We start from the raw sequence: 17,249 nt of genomic DNA, 5'->3' as shown, positions 1-17,249 counted from the left end.
AGCAACCAAACCAAAATGAAATGCAGACAAAGCATGAAATTCTTAGCAATATAGTGAAATAAATAAATTATTGAAATTACATGTTAATTAAACAATTAAAAACAACTACTACTCACATGATTTCACTCTTTAAGCCTTTTTTTTATTTGCTTTACAAATACAATTCAAACTCCTCCTCATGTTTGGATTCTAATATCAGCAAAATCATGATGAGCTATCGCAATTTTGACAAAAACTACACTTTAGAGCTACAACAAAATCACGGCTTCGACAAAATCATCTCCCATCCGGCATCCACACATACACACATTGCCTACTTCTCTATTATCCTTTTTCTGTGTGTTTCCCTTTTGGGTACAGTCTCAAATTGTTCATGCAACCAAATCATGTTTAGAGGCATGGCCATTGACACTATTTTTAGCTATTTTCAACTTGCTATCTTCAAGATACTTACCAGCTAAAGAGTCAAATATATAGCCAGCACCTAACCCAACAGCCAAATCAATAGTGTAATGGCCTCTTGTACCAAGTAACCTCACAGCTTGCAACACATTCAACAAATCAAAAGTCCATGCCATCTCCCATCTCTTCATCCTCCTCATGTCTAATGAAGCTATCACCGAACCCGCCACATGACCCGAAAAAAACAGGAAAAATGATACATTCCCAACTGGAAAGTCCACACCAGAACCCAAAAATCCCTGTTCAACATCAAAACAAAATAAAAACACAAGGTGTTGACAACATTATCAATGTAACAAAATAACAATTGAATCACCAATCTGATCTTGCAATTGTAAGCGTCAAACAATATAACCCAGATGTTAATTGAATTCAAATCAATAAATTTTAAATAGTCTCTGAAATTAGTGGCATAGGTTTTGCAATGACTTGATAAATTTCAAGTTAAAAATCACATTTAGGGTAACAGTTCCAAACTTCAATTTCATGTTAAAATCAATTTCAATTCCAATTCCAAACTACAACTTCAACTTCATGTTAAAATTAATTTTAATTCTAAAAACAGAAGTGAATCCCTTTCATTGTAAGCTTCTAGTAATGGGATTACTTCTATTTCTAACAAAAGTGAATTCAAACATAGTTCTTTTGGATTGGTCGGTGTGTGGGACACTAACACTTCTCTATTTTATAGAATCACTTCTATTTTTGTCAAAAGTGAATCTAAACATGCATTTAGTTCTATTGGATTGGTCATTTTAACCTCCAAAATTGCTCTTAGGACTAATGCGTTTGATGATTTTCAACAAAGACATCATTTTGAAATTTAATTAATTTCAAGAGAAAATTGAATTATTACTAACAATGAAGCATTTTGTTTGGTAGTTAACTATACATTATGTCAATGAAATGAATGAATCACCTGAGGCAATGGTAGCTGGGTGGAATACCCACAAATCCCACGACATGTAAACATGAAAAGAGCCGAGATTGTTGCTCTAGGTCTTCCTTCAATTAACCAAGTCCATAATATATAACTCGTTTGCATTAACACAAAGACCTACACACAAAACACAGATTTTAACACCAACTAACAATGCAAACAAAACATAAAAAACTCAGAAAATGCCAAAAAAATCAATTCAGATAAAACAATTAGAAACCAAACAAAACACATATTATCGTTTAGATACATTCATATAAAAGTGGGTTGAACAATAAACTAAAGGCTAAAATTTAATCATACGAGTCAAAAACTCTAAATTCTAGCTTCATGTTATAATCAATCCCAGAGGCAAAAACTCTAAATTCTAGCTTTAGGCTATAATAGATCCAAGAAACAAAATCAATTTTCCTTGAGAACATCTAATAATATCAAAATCAATTCTACAACTCTAGAATCAATTAACTCATCTAAAAGTGAAACCAAAATACACCAATTTTTTTTTGGAAGAGAAACATACACCAAATTTTAACTCAGAAAATGCCAAAAAAAATCAATTCAGAGATAACCATTAGAAACAAACAAAAAAAAAATCAAATTTTGACACAAACCCATTTTCATGTCATGCAAACACACTCCATTTCCTAATTGCCAAACAAAAAAAAATACTAAAAATCCAAACCTAAGAAAACACAAATTTTGACAGCTAAAAACAATGCAAAAAAAAAAATCAAATTTTAACACAAACCCATTTGCATATCAATCAAACACATTACATCGGACAATTACCCATAAAAAAAAATCAAAAAATCAACAAAAAAAAAGACAAAGTGACAACAAAACACAATTGTCGTTCAGATCCAAAACGAGAGATAAACGAGATACCGTATTAAGAGCAGCTAGAACATTATTGAGCTGAGGAGAAGATTCAAGAACACGATGAAGATCACGCGTGAAAACAAAACCCAAATCAAAGGGTGGAGAAGAAGAAGGAACCATAAAGAGCGTGTATTCCACAGCCATGAAGAACAAAAGACCACAAGCAAACAAACACGGCATCCAATGATGTGTTGCCACGTGTACAACATCTGAGATTGTCCATTTCATGAACGAAGCTGAAGAATACAGAGAACAAAGAGAAGAAGAATTCTTCGGCATTGGATTTTTTTGGTTAGAGTGATTGGTTTGATTGGGGGTGGTGTGTCTGCGTTTGAGGACGGTGGCGTCACCGGAGGAAGAGGCGGCGCCGCCGTTCATGGTGGTTGGAGAATGTGGAATGGAATGAAGGCATTAGGAGGGGTTATTTATAGAATTCGGAGAAAATGAGGTTGTAAATTGACGGAGTCTCCGAAGTTATTATGATGTTGATGTTGTACTACTACTACTACTGTTCATTGTTTTGGAAAAGGGTAAGGTTTGATTTTTATTTATTTTTTGAATAATTCTTTTCTTTTTGTGGATAAAAGACAGAAAAATTGGGAATACTGTGACTGGTCTGAATGTGATGCTGTGTGGGTATGATTCGATGTCATTTTGAGTTATGTGGTCGGTGATGTGCGTTACTTTTACACATTTGGAAGTGAAGAATTTTTTTTTTTACAGAAAATAGTACGTCACTACATCTATCTTTATTTTTATTTACTATAGATTTTGGTCCCTAGCACAAGTAAATAGTTTTACTATAAAACTATTTACTTATTAAAAAAACAAATTACTTACAAACAATTTTGTGTACTATCTAACTATAAGTTTACTAAAAATGATGAAATCATTAAGATATGTGGTCAGTGGTTAGGTGTTCATACCCCGACTTTTTTTATGGAGTTTTCAATAATTATTATCATCAAAGTGTAAAATAAAATATCATCTATAAATACATATTTATTAATGTGTTTTTTATATTCTTTGTCAATTGACTTTGGAGGAGGAGCAATAGGGTGAGTGTTGTCGATTGTTGTATAACATTTTTGACAGGATGGCGTGGAACACAAGTGATATTGGAATCTTGATCCTCATAAAGGATGTACATTGTAAATGGTGTCTATCATATGTTGTCTATTGTGACACCTTTGATATTTTTTGGGATAAAGTTCTCCCTTTTAAAGTTTATTTAGTAGTTTGGCATTGTTACGCAATCGGATACATGTCAAGGATAATTTAATTCGATGTGAAATTATACCGCCTAAATCTCATGTGTTTGATTGATTGTGGATTGGAGGAAAGTGTGGGTCGTTTGTTTTTAAATTGTACATTTAATGGTAGCATTTGATCATTTGTTCGACGATGGTTAAGAATTCCCTCCACGGGTCCATTGAATCTTTCTCATCATCTAATTCCATTTGGAAATTTAGGAGGTGACTCTAAAAAATTCGATTTTCTGTTCAACTGATTTGGTTTTTGTGTCTGAGTTATTTAAAAAGAAAAAAAAAATGGTCACATTCTGCAGCCAAAGGAGTTTTTGATGTATTAGTTAGTAGACAAATTCTAACTTTTTGTGGTTGAAAACTAAAAACAAGAATTTAGTTTTGACCTTTATTTTTTGTTGATTAATCCTCTTTGATGTTTGAGGTTTGTCACCTAGTTAGTGATTTTATTTTGTCACCTAACTAGTGTTTTGGTAGTTTTCTCTTTTATTGGTGGTTATTTTATACTTTTTGTTTGGAAAATTGCTCTTCTTCTATCACGTTTTGCTCGCTTCTAATTGAACTTTCAAAAATACCCCCGCATAACTTAAGTTACGTAGATATTAAATACTGCGTGAGTTAAGTCACACTGAATCACATTCTGAACACCAACCCGAGTTAACTCACACTGATTTTGTTTTCACATATTCACAATATCTCATAATTTGGGTTTACCAACTAAAACCTAACTGCACAAATCACTGCTCCGTTTCTAAAATGAATAGATCTTCTTCAAGTAATGAAGATTTAGCACGTGGAACATATCATTCTATTCTAATCAACCAAACAATAATTGCATCTTACATCTATCTAAAGAAATCTCATACACCCTCCTATGTCCAATTTGGTCTAACCCCGAACTAAATAAAACTGTAGCACTAGCATACATCTTATGTCCAATTTGGATTGGGGAATTCACTTAAAAACGTACTTTGTTATATTCTAACTTGATTAGAATAAGCTAAAATTATATTCCTTCCTCTCATATCATAAATCATTTTAAAAAACAAATTATACAAATAGTTTATGGGAAATGTTAACCAGTGCCCGCCCCCGGGCACTGGTTAACTATATGTGACACCTCTATGGAAACTAGAAGGTTATTCCAGGAGATAATTGACTCTTTTTTTTTGGTCTAAAATATGTGTGATTATAAAAATAGACAAACACCTTCTCAAATTTAATGAGCAACTACCCAATTCAAATTTAACACTTATGCTACATGTTATTGAGCTTTTTTATCCACTCTTATCTCTTCTTATCTCTTAGAAATCCAAGAAGCAATCAACAAGCTCCAACCAAGTTCTGAAGTAGAATACTGTGCATTGGTCATCCTAAATTGTGAGCTCCAAATTTCAATTGCTACAATTTCTCCTTCAAGACTTTTGCACCACCCTTGACAAACCTGACCTGTGTTCATCATCGATGATAACAAATCTACTGTGAATGCTTTTTAGGCCTATTAGATTTTAGATTGTTCAATCTCTGAAAATAAATTAATTGGGAGTTACTCTTCAATACAAAAAAATAATTACCGGATTGTAATTCTAGATAAATTTTATGCGATCGGATTGTAGCTGTCGATGAATTCAAGGGGCTTTTAAGCAATGCGAAAAGTCTAAAGAGCATTCACCCAAATCAACCATCGATAAAAGAACCAATCACATTTAAATCGATTATACTTTATTAGAGATTAGATCTAATTTGGTCTTATTCGTCTTTTCTATATTCCTTCCATGTCAATAACGTTCGATCCATATTTATTATAATAATGATAATAATGATAAATACATAAATATTAATAAAAAGTAATTTCATAGATATTAGAACAAATTATTAATGATATTTTATAATAATGATAAATACATAAATATTTAATAAAAAGTAATTTCATAGAAATATTAGAACAAATTATTAATGATATCATAAAAGGGTTTAAGATTCTGGGATAACCTAAGGTTTTTTAGAATTTTGTAAGTACAATTTAAGGATTTTTTAGAATTTTGTAAGTACAATTTAAGAAACTCTTATGAATTATGAGCAAGTTTACAACTTAAAAAAAGTTTACAACTTATTAATGCATGACCAACTATTTGCCAAGGTGTGTGTTTCGTTGAGTTTTTACCCGAAGACAACTTTTTTTGAAGGAATACCCGAAGACAACTTGAAGTACATTTTTTTAACAATCAAACATTTTTGTATCTTTTGCCTTTTAGCACTTCTTGTGCAAGGCTTTTATTAATATATGCTGTTTCCAAAAAAAAAAAAAACATTTTTGTAGACATAAAAAGGAAAATAAATAAAACACAGGCATAATTATAGGGGAACATGCTTCCCTTAAGTCCTTATCAACAAGAAGGTGGTTAACATTAACATGAATATCATCTAAGAACTAAGGTAAGCACAAATGTTTGTTTCACGATAGATACAAGGAACATGAATAGTCCATCCTAGGAGGTCGATAAAAGAGAGGACCTCGTTAAAAAGAGGCTAGAAAGAGATGGAGGATAGAAGTATTGTAAACTCCAATGTTCTTCGTTGCAATATTCCATTCAACCCAAGCATTGTTAACCCATGCTAAAGAATTCACCTCAATTGTCTCCAATGATGAATTCACCTCAATCTCTAAGCATGTGCACAATGGTTATATTCAAACTTTGACTTCAATTATACAAAATTTTAGTATCTATCTAATAACTTCAACTATGATAACAATGTGTACTGGTGCCAACTTTGGAATGGATCTCAAGTACAACGACACTTCTATTAACAGTATTAATATTTTCTCAACTGCATATTATTATTAGTATATAGTTATTAAATTGTTGAATTATTCTCTCAACTGCATTGACAACTGAATATTATTATCAGTACTGTTATCACTTGTCGCATATCATTTCAATTTCTTATTAAATTCTATCCAAATCTGTCTTAGCCAAGACTTAAAGTTTGAAAATGATTCGTGCAAGGTCCATCCATTGCATCAAATTATTACAGTACTACTTCATAATTTGTCATTACTATACAGTTTGTGTACAAGAGTAGTTTTTGTCCAAAAAAAAAAAACACCCTAGAGGTCCACAATTTTGTTATATATGATTACTGAGTGATCCTGAATAATATGATACCTTGCTGCTGATAAGAAGATAATTGTTCGGGATCATATTTTGTTATATATTAAAGTTTTGGATGGAGCAACAAAGAAGATAGGGAATTTGCAGTTGAAATTGAGATATTTGTTGAGCTCGACGGGCTTAAGGCAAGTGTAAATTAAATTTTACTTTACTATTCACGAAATTACTATTCCGTAAATAATACTGCAGCGGTAGCAATAAAATGGAACACCAAGATTTAACGTGGAAAACCTTCTAATACCGAAGGAAAAACCACGGGACAAACTCCGAAAAATATTCCACTATATTAAAGAATATTACAATATTCTCTCCACTCTCTTACACACCCAAGAGATACAATATAGTGATTCCTGTGAGACTCACTCCTATTCTAATGCTATTATTTTATAGCATCTAGGAGTTATAGAGATGATACCCACCCGGTGTATTTTTCCCACACTCTCTGGATTTACTCAACACTCTATTTTTCCTCTCACACACTTCTACACACAACACACAGCAGAAGCTTTTATTTTCTTTTCACTTCTGCTCTTTTGTTCCGTGTTGTTGTTCTGAAACTTCTTCAATTCCATTGCCTCTCTATTTATAGGGGAGAAGGAACTGAACAAAACAAAGTTGCTGCAATTGTTTAATTCTGGACGGCACATAAAAGAATTGGACGGTATCGAAAGCTTCTTTATTAAACAATTGGTAACCGAAAGCTTCTTTGCTTTCAATTGTTTGGCTGGACTGCCCACGTGATGTGGGCCAACAATTCTCCCCCTCCAGCCAAAGGGAGATATCCTCGCAATTCATTCACTTGCGATCCATGCCGATCAACTCAGCACAAAGTTGAAGCTTTTCACGTGTTACAACTTTCGTCAACATATCCGCAGGATTTTTATCAGTGTGAATCTTTTCCAACATAAATTGTTGTTCTTCCGCTGCTTGATGCAACCAATGATATCTGACATCAATATGCTTTGTACGAGAGTGGTACATTGCATTCTTACTCAAATCCAAAGCGCTTTGACTATCGCAATGGATAACGTACTTTTCCTGCTTCATTCCCAGTTGATCAAGAAATCTTTTTAGCCAAAGCATTTCCTTCCCTGCTTCAGCCATGGCAATATATTCTGCCTCTGTTGTTGATAAGGCAACACATTTTTGCAATTTAGATTGCCATGATACAGCTCCCCCTGAGAAAGTAAACACCATTCCTGAAGTAGACTTTCTACCGTCCAGGTCACCTGCCATATCAGCATCTGTGTAGCCTTTCAAAATCGATTCTGATCCTCCAAAGCGTAAGCACTTATCAGAGCTTCCTTTCAGATACCTCAAGATCCACTTCACAGCTTCCCAATGTTCTTTACCAGGATTGGAAAGATACCTGCTAACAACTCCAACTGCATGAGCAATGTCTGGCCTAGTGCAAACCATTGCATACATCAAACTCCCAACTGCTGAGGAGTAAGGTATTGCCGCCATAGCTTCTTTTTCATCTTGACTAGTAGGACAACTCACTCTGCTGAGTTTAAAATGATTGGCTAACGGCGTGCTAACTGGTTTAGCACCCTTCATGTTGAATCTTTCTAGAACCCGTTCCACATACTGTTGTTGTGACAACCATAGCTTCCTAGCTTTCCGGTCTCGCAAAATCTTCATACCTAGAATTTGCTTTGCAGGGCCTAGATTTTTCATGTCAAATGATTTTGACAATTCCTTCTTCAAGTCACCAATCATTTCCTTATCTTGTCCCACTATCAACATATCATCTACATATAACAGAAGAATGATGAATTTGTCACCTCGAAATGTTTTGACATATACACAATGGTCTGCATCTGTCTTGGTATATTCATGACTCATCATGAAAGAGTCAAATTTCTTATACCATTGCCTTGGAGCTTGTTTTAATCCGTACAAGCTCTTCTTCAGTTTGCAAACCAAGTGCTCCTTTCGAGTCTTCTCAAATCCTTCTGGTTGTACCATGTAGATCTCTTCATCTAGATCTCCATGAAGAAATGTAGTCTTTACGTCCATTTGTTCAAGCTCCAAATCCAAGCTAGCAACCAATCCGAGTATAACTCGAATTGAACTCATCTTAACAACTGGAGAGAAGATTTCATCAAAATCTATTCCTCGCTTTTGTCCAAAGCCTTTAACCACTAAGCAAGCCTTGTACTTCAGTAGCTTGTCACCATCTTTCTTGAGCTTGAACACCCACTTGTTCTTCAGGGCTTTTCTGCCTTCAGGAAGTTTCACAAGTTCATAAGTATCATTTTTCTGCAAGGAATCCATCTCTTCTTGCATTGCCTTCATCCATTGGATCTTATCCTTATGAGTTTGAACTTCATAGAAACTTTCCGGCTCCCCCTCATCTGTGATACAGATGTACTCCGAACTAGGGTACCTGGTAGATGGTTGACGACCTCTACTTGATCTCCTGAGCTGAGATGTTGGGGATTGCTCTCCATCCTGAACATCTTCATCATCACTACCATCTTCAATTACTGGCTCTCCATCAACCCTAGGGTCTTCATCAAGATCTCCCCCTTCTGTGGCAACTCTTACAGGAGGAGTGATCGGTGTAAGATCAACCTTACCATCACATTTTGGTGTTTCTGGAATAGCAGAATCTGACATAGTTTCTTGCTCATGAAACACTACGTCTCTGCTTCTAATTATTTTCCTCTTCTCTGGATCCCATAACCTGTAGCCAAATTCCTCATCTCCATAGCCCACAAATATACAAGGAATGGCTTTATCATCAAGTTTTCGTCTATGCTCCTTATTTACATGAGCAAAGGCTTTGCATCCAAACACTTTCAGATGAGAGTAACTTATATCATGTCCGGACCATACTCTCTCAGGAATGTCAAAGCCCAAAGGAACAGATGGAGATCTGTTAATCAGGTAACATGTGGTTTGAACAGCTTCACCCCAAAATGGCTTAGGCAGCTTAGCCATTTTTAGCATACATCTAACTTTCTCCATAATGGTTCTGTTGATTCTTTCAGCTACACCATTATGTTGTGGGGTGCCAGGAACCGTCTTCTCATGCCTGATGCCGTGCTCAGAACAATATCTTTTAAATTCATGGGAAGTATATTCACCCCCATTATCCGAACGAAGACACTTCAAAGATTTACCAGTCGATCTCTCCACCATCGCATGAAACCTTTTGAAGTACTGAAACACCTGATCCTTGCTTTTAAGGAAGTACACCCACACCTTTCTGGAAGCATCATCAATAAACGTCACAAAATATCTGCTACCACCAAGAGTCTCCACTTCCATGGGTCCACACACATCAGAATACACCATATCCAGTATATTATCTTTCAGCTTCGAAGTTCTACTGAAAGATACTCTATGTTGCTTGCCAAATAAACAATAATCACAAGGATTCAACTTAGCACCTTTGTCAGACGGAATGAGGGACTTCCTTGACAAAATTTGTAATCATTTTTCACTTAGATGAGCCAGCCTTTTATGCCACAAATCTGGCAAAGCAACATTCTCAACCGCATTCAAGCCATCTTTGATCAGTTTGACTTGAGTTTTGTACAACGTCGAATACACGGCGCCTCTAGCAGCAATCAACGATCCATTGGTAAGTTTCCACTTTCCATCACCAAAGTTGTTTTGAAATCCGGCTAAATCAAGAGCATGGACAGAGATTAGATTTAGACGTAAATCCGGCACATGTCGCACGTCCTTCAGTGTTAGTGTGAAACCGGTATTGGTTTGAACACACACATCACCAATTCCAACAATATCTGCAATGCTATTATTGCTCATCTTTACTTTGCCAAAGTCTCCTACTTTGTACATCGTAAAAAATTCTTTGTTGGAAGTGGCATGATAAGAAGCTGCTGAGTCAATGACCCATTCAACACATGAATCTGCAACATGACATTCTTCTTCTTCAACAGAAAGCAACACCACTTCCCCATCAACTACTGGGTTTGTGGTATTTTCATCTTCATCTGATCTTTGATTCCTCCTGCCCTTCTTTTCTTTGTTCTTCCAAGATTTGCAATTTCTTTTGATGTGACCTTCTTCGCCGCAGTGAAAACACTTGAACTTTCTTGGAGGTTGGGATTGTGATCTGTCTTTGGATTTATTGGATCTCCCCCTGCTCTTACTTCTGCCTCTGTTCTCCGTGACAAGGGCTTGAGAGCTACTTGATCCCATGTCTTTTCTTCTTGTTTCTTCATTGAACATACTATCTTTTACCTGGGACAAAGTGAGCGCTCCATCTGGAGCAGAGTTGCTTAATGACACCACCAAAGTTTCCCAACTTTCCGGCAAAGAACTCAAAAGTAACAGTGCTTGTAATTCATCATCCAGCACCAGCTTCATTGCAACCAATTGGTTTACCAAGTCTTGAAAGTCACTCAAGTGCTCGGCAACTGATCTTCCCTCCTGGTACTTTAAATTCACCAACTTTCTAATAGCGAAAGTTTTGTTTTGTGCGGTCTTTCTTTGATACATCTTTTCGATGTTCTTCCACAGAGTCTGGGCATTTGTCTCTGTGGCCACATGGTGGAATACACTAAGATCCACCCACTGCCTGATCAGACTGACAGCCTTCCGATGAGACTTTTTCCAGTCTTCATCCGTCACCTTATCTGGCTTCGTGTCTCCCTTTTCTACAGGATCATACATATCCTTGTAGTAAAGTATATCCTCCATTTTTGGCTTCCAAATGGAGTAGTTTGTAGAAGTGAGTTTAATCATCGTACCAGTGTTACCAGTGTTCTCCTCCATTTAATTTACACTATAAGCTCAAGCTCCAACCGGAGCTCTGATACCACTTGTTGGGCTCGACGGGCTTAAGGCAAGTGTAAATTAAATTTTACTTTACTATTCACGAAATTACTATTCCGTAAATAATACTGCAGCGGTAGCAATAAAATGGAACACCAAGATTTAACGTGGAAAACCTTCTAATACCGAAGGAAAAACCACGGGACAAACTCCGAAAAATATTCCACTATATTAAAGAATATTACAATATTCTCTCCACTCTCTTACACACCCAAGAGATACAATATAGTGATTCCTGTGAGACTCACTCCTATTCTAATGCTATTATTTTATAGCATCTAGGAGTTATAGAGATGATACCCACCCGGTGTATTTTTCCCACACTCTCTGGATTTACTCAACACTCTATTTTTCCTCTCACACACTTCTACACACAACACACAGCAGAAGCTTTTATTTTCTTTTCACTTCTGCTCTTTTGTTCCGTGTTGTTGTTCTGATACTTCTTCAATTCCATTGCCTCTCTATTTATAGGGGAGAAGGAACTGAACAAAACAAAGTTGCTGCAATTGTTTAATTCTGGACGGCACATAAAAGAATTGGACGGTACCGAAAGCTTCTTTATTAAACAATTGGTAACCGAAAGCTTCTTTGCTTTCAATTGTTTGGCTGGACTGCCCACGTGATGTGGGCCAACAATATTGGCAAGAGTACAACACAAGAAACACGTGGATATTGTGCCGAAGCAAGAACGGTTAATTGTGTATCATTATTATATGCCAAATGTTAACCTGTTCTCCCATCTTCATGAACAACAATAAGCAGATTCTGCTAAGCAGAATGCCTTCTTGATTGGAATGGACGAATGAATATTGCCATTGGATGTGCTGAGGGAGTTGTGTGAGTACTAGCCTTCGTTTTTCGGATTTGGATTCTCTCAAGTCCTAAAATTATTGAAGTTCATGCTATTCAGGCAAAAACACACTTGAAATTTTCCTAATTAACTGCAAAATCTTCAAGAATTTTGAAATTTAGATAATCCAAATACGACTTTTTTATGCTCTCAGTACATTATTCTTGAATCGTGTTACTTTCAGTAGGGTCGGCTAAAAGTCTAAGTTACTAAGGAAAAGGCTATTGAATCTTGGAAAAAAATATCTTATTACTAATGACTAATTAGTATTACTGATTGATCAAGAGATATGCTCCAATCTAAAAATAACGATTGAATTGTAATTCTCAATAGATTTTATGTGATCGGATTGTAACTTTCCGATAAACTCTAATGACTTTTGAGCAATACCATTCATCTAAGCCTACAACCCTTTCATCCATGAAAAAATCAAACACATAGAAATCGATTGTACCTTATGAGAGAAAAGATCCAATCTTTTTTTTAGGGGTGATCCAACTTGGTCTTATTCGCCTTTTCTACGTTCCTTTCATGCTGATGTTTTTTTTTTCTTTTCACGAGGATTTGCATGAAGAAATTTACATCTCTTACCTAAAACCAAGAATAAAGGTAAATGATCAAACATGTAATTTAACTTATAAAATATTATTTTTCTTCTATTTATACCTTTTTAATTGACACTACTAGTCTACTAGTATCACTCCTAAGTCAATATCTTTCAATTTGTATTTTTTTTACAGTAATTTGTATTTATTATAATAATGGCAAACACACTAATATTTAATAAAAGTAATTTAGTTGAAATGTTATTCTATTTTTTTATTTATACACTCTTTTTAATATGTGTAAAACGATCAAATAGATTGATTATTATGGGATAAAGGAATTATATTGATTAGTAATCTTCTATCAATCTTGAAAGAGACAAATATCCAAAAAGAAAGAAACTTTATTCATATGAGGGAGCCCCCCTTGGCTAAAAGAAAACAATGAGACATATATTATAAACCAACTTGTCACGAATTTCCCTTTAAAATATTCCATTTCCATGAAAGGTCCGATAATGTTTGTTTTTTCTTTTTGTTGAAATTTTCAAACAGTTGACAATGGAGTAGAAAGAGCTTAACTTAGAAATTCTCACAACATCAAACACTGGCATATCTCATGATCAATGATCATACCCTCTAGCTAGGAACAACTTCTGCTTTGGAGGAACAATAAGAACACCTCCTTTGGTTACCCTATATGGCAAGAGTGAGAGAAAGAGAAGGTGGGGCTGTTGTTTGATACAATTACAAAGGTTATATGGCTTTTTGGTTTTGTTGCGGAAATACTTCGGATCGGTATGATAATAGTTTATGAATCTTAGTTTAAATAATTGTTCATGTTGTTTGGTTTAGATATATTTTTTGTTCTTATTTATGTGTGTGTATGTATGTGTGTGTGTCTATATATATATTGTTTTTATTTTTTATTAAAATAATTTTATTTAGTCCTCGTATGATTTTAATGTGAACAAACTTTGCAGGAATCAAAAAACAAAATAACTATAGACATTGTATTGTATTATACATGTAGGGATGAAGTTCGAACTTCGGACATCCCATTTATTCAGCTTATAAAAGTAAATTTAAAAAGAATCAAAAGTACTATGATTAAAATAAAAATTAATTTTTTTTTAATATGACTGAAATAAAAATTGATATATTTCTAAAGGGGGACAAATATATTGCATCTAAACTTGGGTGCTTATGGTTTTTTTTATCATATATTTGTTTATTAGGACTATGATTTCAAGATTGTGTGTGATTTTAAGAGGAAAAAAAAGTATTAGAAAAGGGTTTAAGATCAGGGTTAATCTAGGATTTTTGAGAATTTTCTCAAGTACAACTTATTAATGCATGGCCAACCATTCACCAAGGTGTGTGTTTCATTGAGTTTTTTTACCTGGAGATAACTTGAAGTACTTTTTTTTTTTTACAATCAAACATTTTTTTTAGATATATATAAAAAGGAAAATAAATAAATAATAGGGGATGCTTCCCTTAAGTCCTTATCAAGAAAAAGCACAATGGTTACATTCAAACTTTATTTGACTTGAAATATATATTTATAAATTGATATTTTAGTATCTATCTATTGATGCAGCACAAGAGGAGGAAGTGAACGATTTAGATGGCGGGTGTTTTCTTTGAAGGAATTAAATTCTGCTACTAATAATTTCAGCTATGACAACAAGCTTGGAGAAGGGGACTTTGGCAATGTGTATTGGGGCCAACTTTGGAATGGATCTCAAGTACTACGACACTTCTATTAATAGTTTAATATTTTCTCAATTTCATGTATGATATTGATCTCTATAAAGTAGATGACATTTTGCTGTGTGTGCAAATGCAGATTGCAGTGAAAAGATTGAAAGTTTGGAGCAACAAAGCAGATAGGGAATTTGCAGTTGAAATTGAGATATTGGCAAGAGTACAACACAAGAATCTTATTAGTTTACGTGGATATTGTGCCGAAGGACAAGAACGGTTAATTGTGTATGATTATATGCCAAATTTTAACTTGTTCTCCCATCTTCATGAACCACGATCAGCAGAATGCCTTCTTGATTGGAATCGACGAATGAATATTGCCATTGGATGCGCTGAAGGAGTTGTGTGAGTACTAGCTTTAGTTTTTCGGATTCGGATTCTCTCAAGTCCTAAAATTATTGAAGTTCATGCTATTTAGGCAAAACACACTTGAAATTTTCCTAACTGCAAAATCTTCAAGAATTTTGAAATTTAGATAACCCCAAATACGACTTTTTTACTATCTCGTTACATTATTCTTGAATCGTGCTACTTTCAGTAGGGTCGGCCCAAAGTCTAAGTTACTAAGGAAAAGACTATTAAATCTTGGAAAAAAATATACTTATTATTAATGACTAATTAGTATTCTTTTTAGAAAAAAGCCAAATCTAAAACTCTTGCACAAAGTTAAAAATCTCTCAAAAAAACTGTTTTAGGTGTCACTTATTTTGAGTTTGTATCGACTTTCAGATATCTTCATCACCAAGCAACGCCACGTATCATCCATAGAGATATCAAACCCAATAATGTGTTATTGGATTCAGATTTCCGAGCTCGAATCGGTGGTTTCGGGTTCGCTAGGTTGATCCCTGATGGAGCAACACAAGTGACTGCAAATGTTAAGGGTACCTTAGGCTATGTTGCACCAGAATATGCTATATCAGGTAAAGTAACTGAAAGTTGTGATGTTTATAGCTTTGGTATCCTCCTTCTGGAACTAGCTAGTGGGAAAAAACCAATTATAAAGGTTAGTTCCACATTGAAGAAAACAATAGTTGATTGGGCATTGCCATTGGTTTGTGAGAAGAAATTCAATGAAATTGCTGATCCAAGACTAAATGGTAACTATGTAGAAGAACAACTTAAAAGAGTTGTTATTGCTGGATTGATATGTGCTCAAGTTTTTCCTGAGAAAAGACCTACCATGCTTGATGTGGTTGAGTTATTGAAGGGAGAATCTAAAGATAAATTTTCACATATAGAGAGTAGTGAAATGTTTAGAAGCTCTGTAACTGTAGAATACCGTTGAGCGTGGCTCATAGTTACTGATAAGTGAGCATGTCGATCAAGCAAGTCGAGACTATTTACGCTTCATCACAGAAGAATTGAAACATGAATTGAAAGACAAAGTGATCCATGAATGATTGTCCATTCTTCAAAGAACTATAGTCTTTATATGAGTTGGTGTATTAAATATTTGTTTTGAAGTTTTAAGCAATTATTTGAGTTTGTTATTAATGGATTGACTTATTTGAGTTTATCTATTAGCATAAACTCTGATGAAACAGTTTGGCATGACTCATAGAAACGACTTATGACCAGGGGCGTCCCTGAGGGGGTGCAAACAGCTCAAACGAGCTGGGCCTCCCTCAAGGATGGGCCTCAATTTTTTTTATACCCAGTAGTAATAGTATCTCCAATAAAAAATAGTATTGCTTTTTAGGCCCCCTTAATATCTCCATTCCAGCAACTTCCATTCCAATCATAGATGGCTGGAAAAGGACTTCTAGGCAACGGAACCTCTCAGCCCCAATTATGATAACTTGTCCATTAGGAAGTTCATAGTTTTTCTACTCTAGAAGCATTAGTTTTGCCACATTATCTACTCTAGATAATTATCACCAAATTGATCTCTTAATAATCTTACATGTCTAACCTCACCAAATATACAATACGAAGAGTTGATTGATGAATTTGCTTCAGTAAATACACGTAGGAAGTCTCGTTTTGGTGCGAATGAAGACTCTTTTTGAAGGTATTCGCCTAAACTCGTTTTATATTATCTATTGCTCTTTAAAAAAAAATACGTTTTGATTTTATCACTGGCCTCTTTTCATTCCCTGAGCCGAGCCTCCGAATTCTCAGGGACGGCCCTGCTTATGACATGTTCATAAGTTGTTTTGAGCTTACTTTCATAAGTTCTGTAAGATAAGTTATTAAAACAGCATACAGCTTATATGAAAAAAGTTTGCATGTATTTTATCTTTTTGTTATAAAGATAGATTATACATAAGCACTTAATTGAGTAGTTTATCCAAACAAAACCCGAGTTTGTAAGTTTTTCTAGTTTTTTTTCTCTTTACTATTACTATGCTATTGAGCTTGTGCAAATAATGCCATACAAATAAATTGTCAATATTCTCTCAAGATTTTTCTTCCAAAAGCTTAACTTCACTCAACTCACATGCTTTATCTATATTAAGATTAAGATAAGATTATTTTGATAGAAATCAAGAAACAGTAAGAATATTCAGTTTGTTGGAAGGGGAATATTAATGCAATGTTTAT

At 34.6% G+C, this 17,249-nt stretch overlaps 2 protein-coding genes across 2 annotated transcripts; one reads left to right on the top strand and one right to left on the bottom strand.

The window, feature by feature from the left end:
• Positions 1-21: 21 nt before the first annotated feature.
• On the bottom strand, positions 22-2,675 carry LOC146925941 (phosphatidylcholine:diacylglycerol cholinephosphotransferase 1-like). The gene is made up of 3 exons (XM_085758380.1): positions 2,288-2,675; positions 1,382-1,519; positions 22-701 (listed from the first exon to the last, which is right to left on the bottom strand). The coding sequence occupies exons 1-3, from the start codon at positions 2,657-2,659 to the stop codon at positions 372-374; spliced, it is 840 nt and encodes a 279-aa protein (XP_085614506.1). The 5' UTR covers positions 2,660-2,675; the 3' UTR covers positions 22-371.
• A 10,708-nt stretch (positions 2,676-13,383) lies between these two features.
• LOC146925940 (PTI1-like tyrosine-protein kinase At3g15890) lies at positions 13,384-16,217 on the top strand. Its single transcript, XM_085758378.1, has 4 exons — positions 13,384-13,730; positions 14,536-14,683; positions 14,785-15,047; positions 15,432-16,217. Exons 1-4 carry the CDS (start codon positions 13,693-13,695, stop codon positions 15,988-15,990), a joined length of 1,008 nt encoding a protein of 335 aa, XP_085614504.1. The 5' UTR covers positions 13,384-13,692; the 3' UTR covers positions 15,991-16,217.
• The last annotated feature ends 1,032 nt before the right edge of the window (positions 16,218-17,249 follow it).

The sequence above is a fragment of the Medicago sativa genome, chromosome 4 (genome assembly GCF_051527215.1).
Source record: "Medicago sativa cultivar Bolivia chromosome 4, Bolivia_mono, whole genome shotgun sequence".
NCBI lineage: Eukaryota > Viridiplantae > Streptophyta > Magnoliopsida > Fabales > Fabaceae > Medicago > Medicago sativa.
This window is presented reverse-complemented; position numbering and strand designations above follow the sequence as displayed.